Genomic DNA, 14,123 nt, shown 5'->3' with positions numbered 1-14,123 from the left:
TCGTCAACGTCTGTATCAAAGTGACACAGATTCCTATGGGCTCGTTCCTCCCCAGCAACAATGGGGCATTTGTTAGCCTCAGCAACTATGACTTGAGCCTGGGTACAGTATGAGGGTAAAGAGTAATAGTTAGAGAAGAGATGGGCCGAAAGGGCAAGAATGTGAGAAAATGAAAGAACAGTTGAAGGCAGAAGAGTGATGGAAAAAGAAAAGAGGGGTAACAGACCTCTGAGACCAATCTAGCAAAGCCTCATTACATTTTAAAATGGTAATCCAGCCAGTAGGTGAGCACATTCCCATTAACCTGACAGTGGGGATAACTTCCTTCAGGCTTATGGGTTATTACTTCCTCTCCCGGTGCTGTAGGACTATTGTTTAGCCACAGTGTGTGGTCACACATACTGCTGACCTCTGATATGGACAATGCCTGCTATTGTCTGTTGGCTTTTCTCCATTCACTGTAAGAAGGGGCTACAACTGGCATGTTAATGGACCGGATGGAAAATGATATATTGTAAAAAAAATAATAAAATTTAAAAAATTTAAAAAAGAAGCAATATAAGAATTTATTTTTATATTTCTTGCAGTTTGTAAAATATCATTTAGGTTTAACTAGACTAAGACTTGTAAAGTAAGCTGGTGGCCCAACGACAGCCCACATCTACTCAGCATGAGGTGTTGTGCACCAGGGCCCCTTCAACACACCAAAATGGGAAGTAAGTCAGTACTTCCCATTGCATGTTGTTCTTGTCCATTTGCATTTCCTTGAACTTGTTTTCAGTGTTTTTAGATACAAGTACAAGACATGAGAATGTATACACAACCAGTCAAAAGTTTTAGAACACCCCCATTTTTGTAGTTGAAATATAAGTAGTTCAAGGCCGGTGAAAATCGGTACAAAAGTGAGCAGCAAACTACCAAAGTTAAAAACAATGTTTACATCACCAAAACAAACATTTTCAGAGATGTAAAATTAACAATTAAGGATGTTTTGTTCACTTTTTCTACTTTTTTTGTTCTCTTAAACTCCACCAGGAGGCTGGATGCATTCAGATGACAGCATCTCTGGCAGAAATAAATCATTCACCACAGTCCATCCGGTCACCTGCTGATCTGAATGTTACAAAAAGTTTACAGCTGGAGTTTTGGACAGTTTGTACGTTGGAACTTTCTCTTGACTTGATGAGTTTCTAGTGTTTAATGTTTCCACTCTTACTCTGCAGTTCACCTCACACCACGTCAACAACAGAGAGGTCATCTGCTCTGAGACAGTGATTAGTGATCTGTGGGGAAAGGAGGGTTCAAAGTTTAGTCTACTTTGTGAAGTGACAAAGACCTTAGTTATAGCATCAATCTGGGTCGGTGGGTATACTGTATTATGCTGTTCATTTTGGTGAGTTCTGGCAGATAGGAAGATAAAAATGAATCATTAAGGACTCTCCTTAATTTCCAGCTGTGTAACTTGAAAAAAAATTATTATATTATAAATATCCCTAAAAGTAGTCTGACATGTTTGCAGTAGATGGTCTACATTCGCTGAGAAGTTAAAAAGAAGTTGTGTTTGGTTGCTCTACATGAGTGTGTTACAATGGAAACCCAGTTGAAAAGGTTAGAAATTGATAAAGAGAAGTGTTGAGTGGAAAGACGACCTGTTGCTTTGCTGGAAACAGAGGGGACATTTCCCAGCAGCTACTCCCCGCGACCACAGAGAATTGCGACTCCATGCATCAGCAGGCATGATAATTACACACCCACTTCACACCGTCACCCACATCTCGGACGCCCATCCCCGACTATAGACCCCCGGTACACAACTCACCAGCTATTCACGGACACGACCAGCGGCTTTCTGCACCACTTAAAGACAGCAATATCAGGAGCTTTACGCTTTGCGGAGGAGAGAGAGACACAGGATCCACCAACACTCATTTAAGATTACTTAGAGAAGGAGACTTTTTTGAAAACGATGGCCAACTCCGGTGTTCAGCTGTTGGGATTTTTCCTGTCGCTAATTGGCATCGTCGGACTGATCATCGGAACTATTCTGCCGCAGTGGAAGATGTCAGCATACATCGGGGACAACATCATCACAGCAGTGGCCATGTACCAGGGGCTGTGGATGTCATGCGCTTTCCAAAGTACCGGACAGCTCCAGTGTAAAATCTATGACTCCATTCTGCAGCTCGACAGTAAGTAATCCGCTATGACCCGAGGGTCTTAAGAGGGCTCCTAAGTGGCCTAAAGAAATGTCAAATATCACTGCTAAAACCTCAGCTAACTGACACTAACTGAAATTCAGCTCCTTAATTTTTACAGTCTCTGATTCATCAGCTTCTCCACCTGGAGACCCACCTGGTGCATCAAAGCACCTCCTTCACCTGAGGGAAACCTCAATGGGCCCCAGTGTTTTCAGTGATTACGTTTGTGCACCTCAGGGTATAACCTGCTCATCACACCATAATTACTAACCACGTGGGCACTCTACTATCAGCCTTACAGGCCACTGTCATCTATCACTACAGCGGGACATTGTCCTCTTCATAAGACTTCCTTTTACAATGACAGTGGTAGAATTGAAATGATGAATCTCTAACCCTGAAAGCATTCCCTAGAAACCCCTCACACACACACACACACACACACACACACACACACACAGTCACATTCTGGGTAGCTCCCATCCACCTCTTAACATTACCCAAGCACTCAACACACATAACAGTAAGGCCTTATAGGAGTTTCAAGAGATGATTCCATGATCCATGATGAAGCCTCTATAAGAGTGACATCTTCAAGAAAATAATTTGCATTTGAATAGATTAGCTGGCTCTTTCGTCGCTATGAATGGTTCTCTGTTTCATCACCAGAAAATAAATACTAACAAACACCTCAACAGGTGTTTGCTTATTAGGTTACGGAAGATGTTGCCAAAATAATCAAACCTGTATAAGGAAGGTGACCACGGTAACTCCACTGCCACAGCACAGGCCTCTGAACATTCTGCTGTACATCAACCAGCACACATACACACCATGGTGCCATTACTTTTCTCTTGCAGAAATCTACAGAAATTCATAGCAACTTGGGTTTTAATGGTTAATAGTGCAAGCCCTGCAGTGAGACATGCAAGAATCCTGCAGACTGTATTAGAGCTCTTCAAGTTTTCAGAGAAAAAAAAGTTGTGTGGCTAACTTTTAAATTCAGTTACAACTTGTCTCTTAATTTCTTTACTAATTTTGAGTGAAAAGTGTGAATTTCTCTGCGGATTTATCTGATAGAATCTCTTTTCTTTTGTTTAGATGTCGACATACTTGCTACTGTCCTGTGTTCACTTACAGTTTACGCAGTTTGCTAAATGCTGAGCTGGATTACTAACCAGGAAAACCTGGCCCACAGCCAATTTTTGCTCCCTATCCCTACATTGATTGAGGGTCTCCTATGTAACAATCTACTATGAACTGAGTAATCATAAGAAAACCAAACTATTTCCCAGGTGCATCTCTTTTTCTCTTCAGTGAATGGCAGCAGATGTGCTACATTTGTGAAGCAACTGTAAAGCAGCCATAGACGGCTCAGTAACAATGAGAACGGTGTGATGCATCCTGCTCACTATCTGCATTTACTATATAATCCACCCTATTGTTTCCAATGCCTCACTGTGTTTTAGAGATAACCCCCTACTCTCTCTCTCTCTCTCTCTCTCTCCCCTGCATCCTCTTCCCTTCCTCCCTCTACCCATCCCTCAGTCCCTCCCTCACTGTTGGAGGGTTTTGTTTGTTTGGGCAGGGCAGGGATGGCCTAGACTGGCACAGACTGGTTCTAGGTGGATAGGAGGGGGGGGGGGGGGGGGGGGGGGGGGGGGGGGGGGGGGGGGGGTCACCCTGTGATAGGTTTATAGGGTGAGGGCACTGACAGATGAGGTTTAGAACAGTGGTGTTTCAGCAGGCCTCCACCTCTCACACAGCGAGGGAGGGAGACGGTGAAAAAGAAAGAGTGTGAGATGTGGTTTTTTTCTTTCTGTTTGTGTGTGCTGGTGTGTGTTCGTGTGTATCCCATGGTTTCCCTTCCAGGAAAAACTCCCATTAAAATGTCCTGACAGGCTAATGTGAATGTAATTCACAAACTCTGGACATACACATTGTCTCTCTGATGGGTCGAGGCCTGTTTATTAGTCTTTCTTCATAATTTCCCAGTTTGCTTCCAGCGTTGCACTTTGCATAAAGGATTGATGACTTGACTCGATATGCTCTTTGTGTTTTTTGCAAAGTGCAGTATTTATTAACCTTTTTAAACAACACGTCCTACATTCCACAAAACAAAAGGCCATCCATTCACTGCCTCCCCCTAACGGATCCAGCGTACCTTTCCTGTATTCTTCTCATACTCCCTTCTCTCTGTCTGCCCCAGGTTCGCTCCAGGCGACTCGTGCCTTGATGATAGTTGGCATCATTGTGTCCATCGCAGGTCTGGGTGTGGCCTGTATGGGAATGAAGTGTACCACCTGTGGAGGGAGTGAGAAGCTACGCAAGTCCCGCATCGCCATGACAGGAGGAATCATCCTACTAGTGGGGGGTGAGGATGCAGATGCTCCTTTACACATTTCACAGATTCGCCTGTAGGGTGATGCCGCTTATTCCACATTGGCCAACTTGATGTCAGATGTGAACATGTATTCAGATAAATTTAGCATTTCAGAAACTATGAAAAATAAACCATTTGTTCTTATTTAACAACCAAGCAATAGGTAAAACACACTGTAACTGATCACACAAAAACAATGTCACTTACATTCCTTATGCATAATAATAATAATAATAATAATAATGTATTACATTTACTACATTGTTGATGACAATTAGTGAAATTTGACTCCGTTCAGATGGATGACACATTAAAGGGAAACCCAACATAGAGGTGTTGTTCCACCACAAGCTGTACTGGAGTGACGAACAGCATACTTCAAAAATGTATTTCATCAGTTGCTTGAAAAACAAAATCAATTTTCAACTGGTTTGAGAGCAGGTGGATGCAAAGGCCATAGCATCCAAATCACGTGATTTTCATTGAATAAATCAGTGAACCTTAACCCTGTACTGAAGCATCTGCATTCATTATGCTCCTTTGTCACCACCTGTATTTTTGATATTTTACATAAGGTTATTTGTGTTTTCTATGGACCTGAAGTCCACACTTCTATAAAAATTCTGACAGGAATACAGGCTTTCACAACATTTAACATAGCCACCTTTTAAACAAGACTACGGGTACACATCCACGCTAGCAGCTCTTTTTAACTGTAGTTAGGCGACTTTGAGCTTAATGCTAATGTCAGCATGCTAACACGGTCATAGTGACAATGCTGCTAACATGCTGATGTTAAGCAGGTATAATCTATACCATGTACTCCATCTTAGTGTTAGCATGTTAATGTTTTCTGCTGTAATTAGCACTAAATACAAAGTAAATTTTGCAAATAATTGGTCATAAAGGAATTCTTATGATGCCGTGATATGCAAGTTAAGGGATCACCAATGTGACTACAATTCATGCTGAGGAGGAGATAAACTTCTGTCCCAAATTTAATTGGCTGTCCATCCAATAGTTGTTGAAAGTGGTAAGCACTTATAAGCATTATAGAAACATTTAATCAATGGTTTTTAACACTCTGTAATTTATTAACAATTATAACACCTCTTGTGGGCACCCATAAGTGGAGGCTGCTGTATTAACAGAGAATATGGTAAAACACAGTTTATAAAATATGTCTTCATAGGACAAAGTATAATGGACATTAATAAACACTTAAAATGTCCTTATAGTTGTGTATTACTACATTAGAATGTGCTTTAAATGTTTTTATACTGCTTATAATGTTAAATTGGAGGACTTAAGTATTACCAAAAAACCTTTCAAGAAATTACAAAAATAGTCACTCAAAATTACAAATGTGAACTCAATGTTGGCGCTAGACTTAGAGGCATTCACCAAATTCTTTAGGATATATCAACTGGGAACCATGAATGTCAATAAAACTTTTTTTCTTTCCATTCCAAATTGTACTGTAGATATTGAGATATTTTACAGTAAATGAAAACTTTGACCCGCTTGTGGCGCTAGCGTAGCTGAAACAACAACATGTAACCCTTCCGATGAGAAAAAAAAACCTGCAAAGAAATCGACATATGATAAGAAATTGTAATATGATACCATGTAGGATAAAAGGCGGTGACTAAATCACTGTTCAGTCTATCATTTTCTGCTGTGTGTAAAATAACTCAGGCACAAACTGACTCTTTGCTGACCACATGACATAGCCAACATATGGGAGCTATGCTAATCCATATTGCTGTCTATGGGATCTTTGATAGTCAATACAACCCAGTTACATAAAATGTCATCAAAAATCCACCCAAACTTACCTCATCATCACATTTTTGCTTAGATCTTATCATACAGTAGGTAGGAGGAGATTTGATCCCTAGTCCAAAAAGCTTTCCTCCCACTCTTGTGGTCGAGCCCTCCAGAGGTCATTAGACTGAATGAGTCCAGTACTCCTGGCACTGATTCTAACATAAGAGGTCTGACGGGCTCTGAAGAGAACAGAAACTCTAAAAGCTAATTGTGCTGGGGTCAATAGCTAGCCGCCTATTGCCTATAAAGGGGATAAAAGCATGTCTGCTCTCACAGGTTGTGATGATGTGCTGATGGGCTCATTGATCTTTGTTGTTGACTGTCTCTCCTCTCAGGGCTGTGTGCCATCGTAGCGTGCTCCTGGTTTGCTCATAATGTGATCCGGGCATTCTATAATCCCTACACCCCGGTCAACACCAAGTGAGTAACACAAAAACATATTGTGTTCATGAACTGTAATTAAAGGAATAATTGGACATTTAGGGATAATTGCTCATTCGCTTTCTTGCAAAGAGTTAGATGAGAAGATCGATTCCACTGTCATACATGCTGATAAATGTGAAGCTACAATTTGTGGTATTTTAGTGATGTTATGACTACAGAAATTCTACAGATTTGAATATTTTTGATACTTGATACTTTACTACTAGTACATGTTGCTGAATTTTGCTAATGCTGTAAATGTACTAAGCGTGTTAAATTTTGAATGCGACCTTTTATTTAAAACAAATACATTATTGTATTGCTGCTTAAAGTGACACATTCTTACAAATGGCACGATCAGCGCATGAGCAATGAAACACAACCTTGATCAATTCAATACACTTGGGGTTTTGTTGCTACAGTGTGAGTTGGTCTGGCATGACCAGAAGCTTATGGATGCTAATGTTAGCTTTAGAGTTAGTGCCATTTTTGACATTTATACAATAATTTTTCTGGCTTTATGACTCTTGTCCTCTTGCTACTCTTAACACTGCGTTTTAGCATTTACTGTTATCCCATAAATGACACAAGCAAAAGTTCCATAGTCTTGAAGACCTGAATACATCTTCCACCATTGGTTTCATCATTTCATCATAGGTTAAAACGTTTTCAAGGTTCTGAAATCAAAAACATTTTAAACTGAAATTCAAAGTTTTCGTTGTGAAATAACTGCTCAATACCGTCTTGTCTTCCCCAGGTTTGAGTTTGGCGCTGCCATCTTCATCGCCTGGGGCGGCTCCCTCCTTGATGTCCTGGGCGGAGCCATGTTGGCCGCTTCCTGTCCACGAAAGAAACAAGTATCCAAGTACCCACCCATGGCCAGCTCCCGCTCTGGTCCGCCAAGCAGCACTAAAGAATATGTCTGAGAGCGCCCCCTACAGCTCTGGACTCCAACAGAAGCTAATGAAGAAGCTTGCCCCTTTGTTGCAGCGTCGGCGAGGAGTAAAGCTGAAGGTGTATGGAAAGTTGTGAATCATAGAGGCAAAAAATTACTGAAATGGAACTTTCTTTTCTTTTTGTTCAGGCAGGTCTTTGATAACCCCTTGATGATCATGCAGCGCTCTCAATTCTTTCATGAATGATGTCTCTCACCCCGTCCACATATTCCACAATTGTTTACAAGTGATTTTCACAAATACATTATAATTGGATCCCCTGACTTAATAGTGAACCCCCGGGTGGGGGTGGGGGCACTTGCACTTCCATGCTGGAGCCAGCATCTATTAGCATTTGCCATGTAATTGAAAGTAATCAATTCCAGTTTGGTGGCTAGGCTGTGACTCAGGGTGACAATACAGTGTTTTATATGACCTGTTGGTGGTTCTAAAATAGACGTTACGATGAGCAGGGTGCGACTTCACACACAGTGCTCACTGTGTAGGGTGACTGTATCACACAGGCCTTTTACTACAACAGTCACTACAGGCCCTGCAGCTCTTCATACCAGTCTGTTACAAACCCTGCTCAGATATGAAATATTTTATTATGTAGTCACCATGCCATTATCGCTCAGATTGCTTCCATATCAGCCACTAGGAGACTGAACTGCCTCTATTTATTTTGCTTTTTTTTTTTTGCTCCGGTGTAGATTTATATAATTGGTAGTTCACTGTGTAGTTCACTTCTAGCTTTTAGAAATGTTAAAGTCATATTTTTATGAAGAGGTTTTATGCTCTGAACAATGTGTGCTTTTAAATTTAATAGTTTTATACTCTCGCCGCATGTAGCAGATAATGGCGTTTTTAACATGTCAAACAGTACATAAATAATAAAGACACTGCAATATTGTTAATTATGTGGTGGTCATAGCAGCTGATTATGCGGTAGTTCTTCTTCATTGTTAGAAACAAAGACACCAGTTTTAAGAATATGTGACACAAACAGCAAATGCTCCACACGATGCTGTGTTACTAACTGCAGGCAACCAACCAACATGTGACTGTAGTCTGGTTGAGGAGTTTAAAGATTTGTACCTCTGTATATGTTCACATTTTATATCAGTATAATACAATTTTTTGGGGGGAATATGATTTGACAGAAAATTTATATTTAAAACTTGTGTGAAATGCTCCGCAAACCAATATCTGAAATGTGTGTTAAAGTTTAAATAACTGTGAAAAAACACAAAGCACAAAACTTTATGAGTGCATGTGAAGTTTCAGAGCACAATTGGCACAGGTGCATCAGAACAATAGAGAAAAACTGCTAATTGGTGAAGTTAAAAAAGCACCCAGTGAACATGAAACACAAAGAGTCCACAAAGATTCATCTTTTATTTCCCGAGATGCATTACGAAAAGTCAACCGTTCCCATGCAAATGGTAACCACAACCCAAACAGCAATCTTTGAGTCAGAGAATGAGCTGTGAAATGCAAAGCTTCCATGACACAAAAAAAAGTTAAAGTGAACCAGCAACAATTTCACAATGGACTAAGTAACATGACATCAGCATGAGCCTTCACAGACAATAATATGTCATTTCAAGGTCCACTGCAATCTTTAAATAACCCAAATGACCCAAAGAAGACATCAGTGTTAAGATTGTCTCAGCAGTGACAGCTAATCACGGGCTGCTTGTTTTCATTATCTCATACTGTAATTGCTAACTAAAGGTTGGCATAATCTTTAAATAGTTCACCTGAACCTGAAAGACATTGTGACGCCATCTGGGTGTAGCAACTATGAAGCAGATTACTGCTGTAAAACCAAATAATAATATTAAATACAAAGTAAGTGTTGTTCATTATAACGTGTGCCAATCAGAGTCCATTTTAATGATCATTCTGATTAAACATCTAATATCATTTGGCAATTTCTTCAAAACATTTAGAACTCACAGTTGTCTGGCCAACTGGAAAATCCTGCCACCGAAAACAAACAAAGCCTCCATAAATCTGTTGTTGTTTATGATATTTTACTGCTGAGTCTGCAGCTAAAGCCAACAATGAGCTTAGGAAAATGTTGACTGCACAATCTAAGGAGCATAACGGCGGTGTGATCTGAAATACTACTACTTAGCCCTTAGTTACAGGATACCAGTTACGTGTTTTGATGCTTTAACAGACTCCATGCATAGAATTCTGCAACATGTCACTGCACATAACAGGCATTCCCACAAAGTGCACCATTTGGAAATAATAGTAAAAGTCAGTTTTAGATCACTGAAGCAATTTCCATTCGGAAACAAGTAAAAAACATGTAGAAGCCATAACAACACAACAATGTGTTTCTTCCCATTTCTGAAACAATAAATAATTAGCAGTAGTTTTTTTTCCTGTAAATAGCGAGCTTTCATCCACTGAAAATTAGTACACCACTTGCATCAGTGTGAGAATAGAGAATGATAGTCATTGCACAACCAAAGCTTAACATTTCACCTGTGTGATACACATTCCCAGGCTTGTGTTCCCTCACACAACCACCGATGAAGAAACAAGAAACCCTCACCAGAAAACAGGCAGGTGAGAGGCTGCTTCCCATCTATCGATCTGCTCAGTGCAACTTTAGAAACGTAGCCCTTGTTAAGAAGCTTTGAAAAATATAGACACTTTCACCAAATCTTTCTCAAGTCCTGATAGTCTACTGCCAACCGAGGTATAGAGTAGAGGGCGATGCAATACAATTCATTCACAGTCTGACCAAAAGTAAGTTAAATAAGAACTATGTACAATCAGTGCCTAGGCTTCAGCTGGCGCTAAATGAGCCACTTTTTGTGCCTTGTTGAGCCATCAGAAGCTTCAGTAGGACACTTGACGGGCTCAAGGCCAAGATCACTGACGGGGAAGTTTGGCATCCCGGGTGATTTTCTTCTTTTGGCACTTCTTGGTGAAGTTTAGGAGATGGGAGACAGGGATACAGGACACTGCCCGTTGTTGTTCATGATGTCATCCAAGTCTTCATCTTCCAAGTCCACTGAGGAGGAAAAAGGTCAAAGGTCAGGAATGTGTGCCTCTAGGTGAAGAATGCATTGATACTAAAAGCAAATGCTGGAGCTAAAACAGGGCTGCTGTATATCGAATGTGTCCATTCAGAGAAGATGAATTGGATTGGGTTTTTGTTAAATGGAATAATTCAACATTTTTGTAAAGTTGCTTTATTATTTTAATATTTTACAATTCACCACGCCTGTTTCAGAGGCTTACGTTTTGTAAAATACAATATTGACCAAATATTTCACATTTTCCTGAAAGCATTCTGATCCCTGAGGAAAGGAAAAGCATGGAGGTAATAAATGTTTTGTTCTAGTTATAATGTTTTTTAGTATTAAATGTTTACATGCAGGATAGGGGTAGTCGTTTTAACATCATACACCCTCAACCCCCATTTTATAATAAGAAGACCATTTACTTTCACTTTCTCCATATGGGTAATTTTCTAAACTAAACAAAACCAAAAAATCCCCTGCAAATTCTATTTCCCCTTTTGCTCTGAAGAGCCCTGCTGGTCTTTAGGCCCCAATTTAGGAACCACTTGATGTTAAAAGCAGATCACTGTATTCATTACTTGTTTTATTTATACGATATCATACTGACAAAGACAAAAAAAAATGTAACTCAGAGTATTAATGCACAGAACTATTTTACTAGATATGTGACTTCTGTGCCGTTTCCTGTCATATATCAGTGATGTACCTAAGGATTTCACTCGCTCAATAGATGACTAAGAAAATCGTGTGTCTTGCTTTAGAGTATTGAAAGGCATCTTCTGAAAACAGACGTGGTTTTTTGCCTTTAAGTCTTTGTCATTAGGATAGTACTGATTTTCCATGTTTTGTCTGTCCTTTTTTATCATGCAGTATTGGATATTGTATCATTAAGGTGGTGTTCATATGGGTGTAGCGGCTGCATGTTGACACTCTTCTCATGTAATTGTGAGCTGCATTAAGTGGTGTTGATTTAAATTGCCACCGTGTACATGTTTACATGGTCCTGAAGGCTTAACAGTGATACAAGATCTTGTTGGGAAGCAAACAAACAAACTACTTTTAAAAAAGTACCGCTCACTCACCTTTCTTGGTCCGACCTATCTGGCCCAGCTTGGGTGCCCTCTGCCCGAGTCTCTGAGGGTTGGCCCCACCGCCGTCGCCGTTGACCTGGGGGTGTCCCGGGTTGTACTGCCCCGCCGGACCCGGCTGCCGGGGCGGCCCGCTGGACGGGATGAGCTCTGGGATACCTGAAGCTCCGTACATCGCTGGTGAGGCGCCTTCTCCCGATTGGCCACTAGATGTCCGCACAGCCCAGGCTTTGTGTCGCGTCGAAAGGCTTCTCACTTCCGCAATGGCATTCAACAACGAATGTATGAACAACAGACGACAAAATGTTGGAAAGAACAGAGGGAAAGTCCTCGTCGCCTGTGAAAGAAAGTGAATACGTTTGTCAAAAATAGCCCTCATGCGTCAGAGAGCGACCAGCTTTTGGGAAGTGCGTACAGACACTTCCCCGCTGTTTATACTGAAATAAGCGATGTGCCCGTATATGTTTTCTACTCTATAATTCAACTAACAAGTGTAGCAAATGCCTTCCTGGCCATTACAATAGGTGAACAGCACAATAACGTGTCTTCCGTTTGGTCTATCTCACTATACTCACTGTAATGAACTGCTTTTCCGCCCGCTTCTAATATCACCGTAAACTGATCTCTCTCCACACAATCCTTTTAAAATAATGTTAAATATCATAAAGATTACCTCACCTCTTCTTCACCGAGGCCGCAGTAAAGAGCTGAATCCGGTAAAAGCGGCTTCTGGGAACAGTGTTGTTGTTTATCAGAGCTCTCTCTCTCTCGCTCGCTCTTGGCACAACACCGAGGAAGCGTCGATTTAAAGGGGCCTCTCGTCGTTTTCTCGGCCTTGGGGATTTCCTCGTATTGTGTCTTGACTCATAGCGGCATGTGGACGTCACCGTGCGGTTGATACAAGTGACAGTGCTGACACTTTGGATTATACAGTGGAGGTGTGCCAAAGGGCGCAGTGCGTAATTACGCACCTTCAGTAATGAGAGAGTGACTCAGTCGCCAGCCAATGACAGGCGCTGCTCAATAATCCCCATACATAACTATTACTGTACTTTACCTAACCCCCTAATGCCTGGGGTAGCAGTTAACTCAGCACACTTAACTGCGACTCAGTAGTCCATATAGAAAAAAAAAAATTTATATAAATATATAATAAATTAAAGAACTTTTAGTTCACTATGTTGCAGATTTCCTGCTTTAACATCATTTACAACCAAACATTTCACACGTTTAAACAGTTAAGTGCTCATTGACTTTTTGCTCAGTTAGTTGTGAACGGACTCACTGGTCTTGAACCATTGACAGTGTTGTGTCTGTATCTGTTTCCTCATTGATTTGTGTTTCCCCATACCTCGGTCTGAATCCAACACCTCTGCAACACCTAACCATAACCTAATTTATTGAGACCTATCCTAACCCACAGAGGGCAATCCTTGGGTATGAAGGACATCATTCTTGTGTTTTAAGCTTTACTTTTGCCTGCAATTAGGATGAAAAAATACACACACACACACACACACACACACACACACACACACACACATACACACTTTTACTTAGGTCACTTCATACTTTAATTTCCTGGAGACTTACCCTAACCATAACCACTGACCCATTTCTAATTCCCTTTTTTTCAATCCGTCACCAATTAACTGGTCTTTAGTCTGTCTTAGTGTCCCCGAAGGTAGCCCAAGTAAGAACACACTCACACACTATGAATGATGTGTTGAAATATGACTGGGTTGTGACTGGCCATTAACCTTCACTTTGCTCTAAACACACAAACATACAGACACACACACACACAAACACAACTTGCTGTCTTCATAATACACATTTGGATACTGTATTTTATCTAATGTTGTGTTATTGCTAATATTACTGTTTTCGTGTATTGTCCAAATATTTGGCCATTTCGTACTTTGATGCTCTGGCAAAGTTGTTGTGTCACGCCAATAAAGCCTTTGAATTGAATTGAACTGAATATAGTCGGTGTGATGTGTCAGAGACAGAATGGCTTCATGGAATTGCTGTTCAGCATTTGACCTCAGAAACAGTAGCTGTGGCAGACTCTTGCCTGCACATGGGAATCCTTGGGATTGTTTATGTCCAGGCTTGGGTTGTTTATTGTATACCTTAAATATAGATATAGATATAGATTTATGAACTACTACTATATATACAGCTGATTCAAGTAACAATCAGAATCTACTGGT

General features: G+C 40.7%; 2 protein-coding genes across 3 annotated transcripts; one reads left to right on the top strand and one right to left on the bottom strand.

Annotated features, from left to right (window-relative positions):
* Window positions 1-1,966: 1,966 nt before the first annotated feature.
* On the top strand, window positions 1,967-7,760 carry cldn7a (claudin 7a). The gene is made up of 4 exons (XM_046065144.1): window positions 1,967-2,189; window positions 4,408-4,572; window positions 6,747-6,831; window positions 7,592-7,760. Exons 1-4 carry the CDS (start codon window positions 1,967-1,969, stop codon window positions 7,758-7,760), a joined length of 642 nt encoding a protein of 213 aa, XP_045921100.1.
* A 1,388-nt stretch (window positions 7,761-9,148) lies between these two features.
* Window positions 9,149-12,759, bottom strand: si:dkey-112a7.4. 2 transcript variants are annotated; one of them, XM_046064821.1, is made up of 3 exons: window positions 12,581-12,759; window positions 11,902-12,244; window positions 9,149-10,806 (listed from the first exon to the last, which is right to left on the bottom strand). In XM_046064821.1, exons 2-3 carry the CDS (start codon window positions 12,080-12,082, stop codon window positions 10,727-10,729), a joined length of 261 nt encoding a protein of 86 aa, XP_045920777.1. In that variant the 5' UTR covers window positions 12,083-12,244; window positions 12,581-12,759; the 3' UTR covers window positions 9,149-10,726. The 2 variants fall into 2 exon arrangements, with proteins under 2 accessions (XP_045920777.1, XP_045920778.1); XM_046064822.1 differs by having other exon boundaries at window positions 12,586-12,743.
* Window positions 12,760-14,123: the final 1,364 nt, after the last annotated feature.

This window comes from Micropterus dolomieu, linkage group LG12, assembly GCF_021292245.1.
Source record: "Micropterus dolomieu isolate WLL.071019.BEF.003 ecotype Adirondacks linkage group LG12, ASM2129224v1, whole genome shotgun sequence".
Lineage (NCBI taxonomy): Eukaryota > Metazoa > Chordata > Actinopteri > Centrarchiformes > Centrarchidae > Micropterus > Micropterus dolomieu.
Note: the sequence above shows the minus strand (reverse complement) of the source record. Positions and strands in the feature narration are given on the sequence as shown.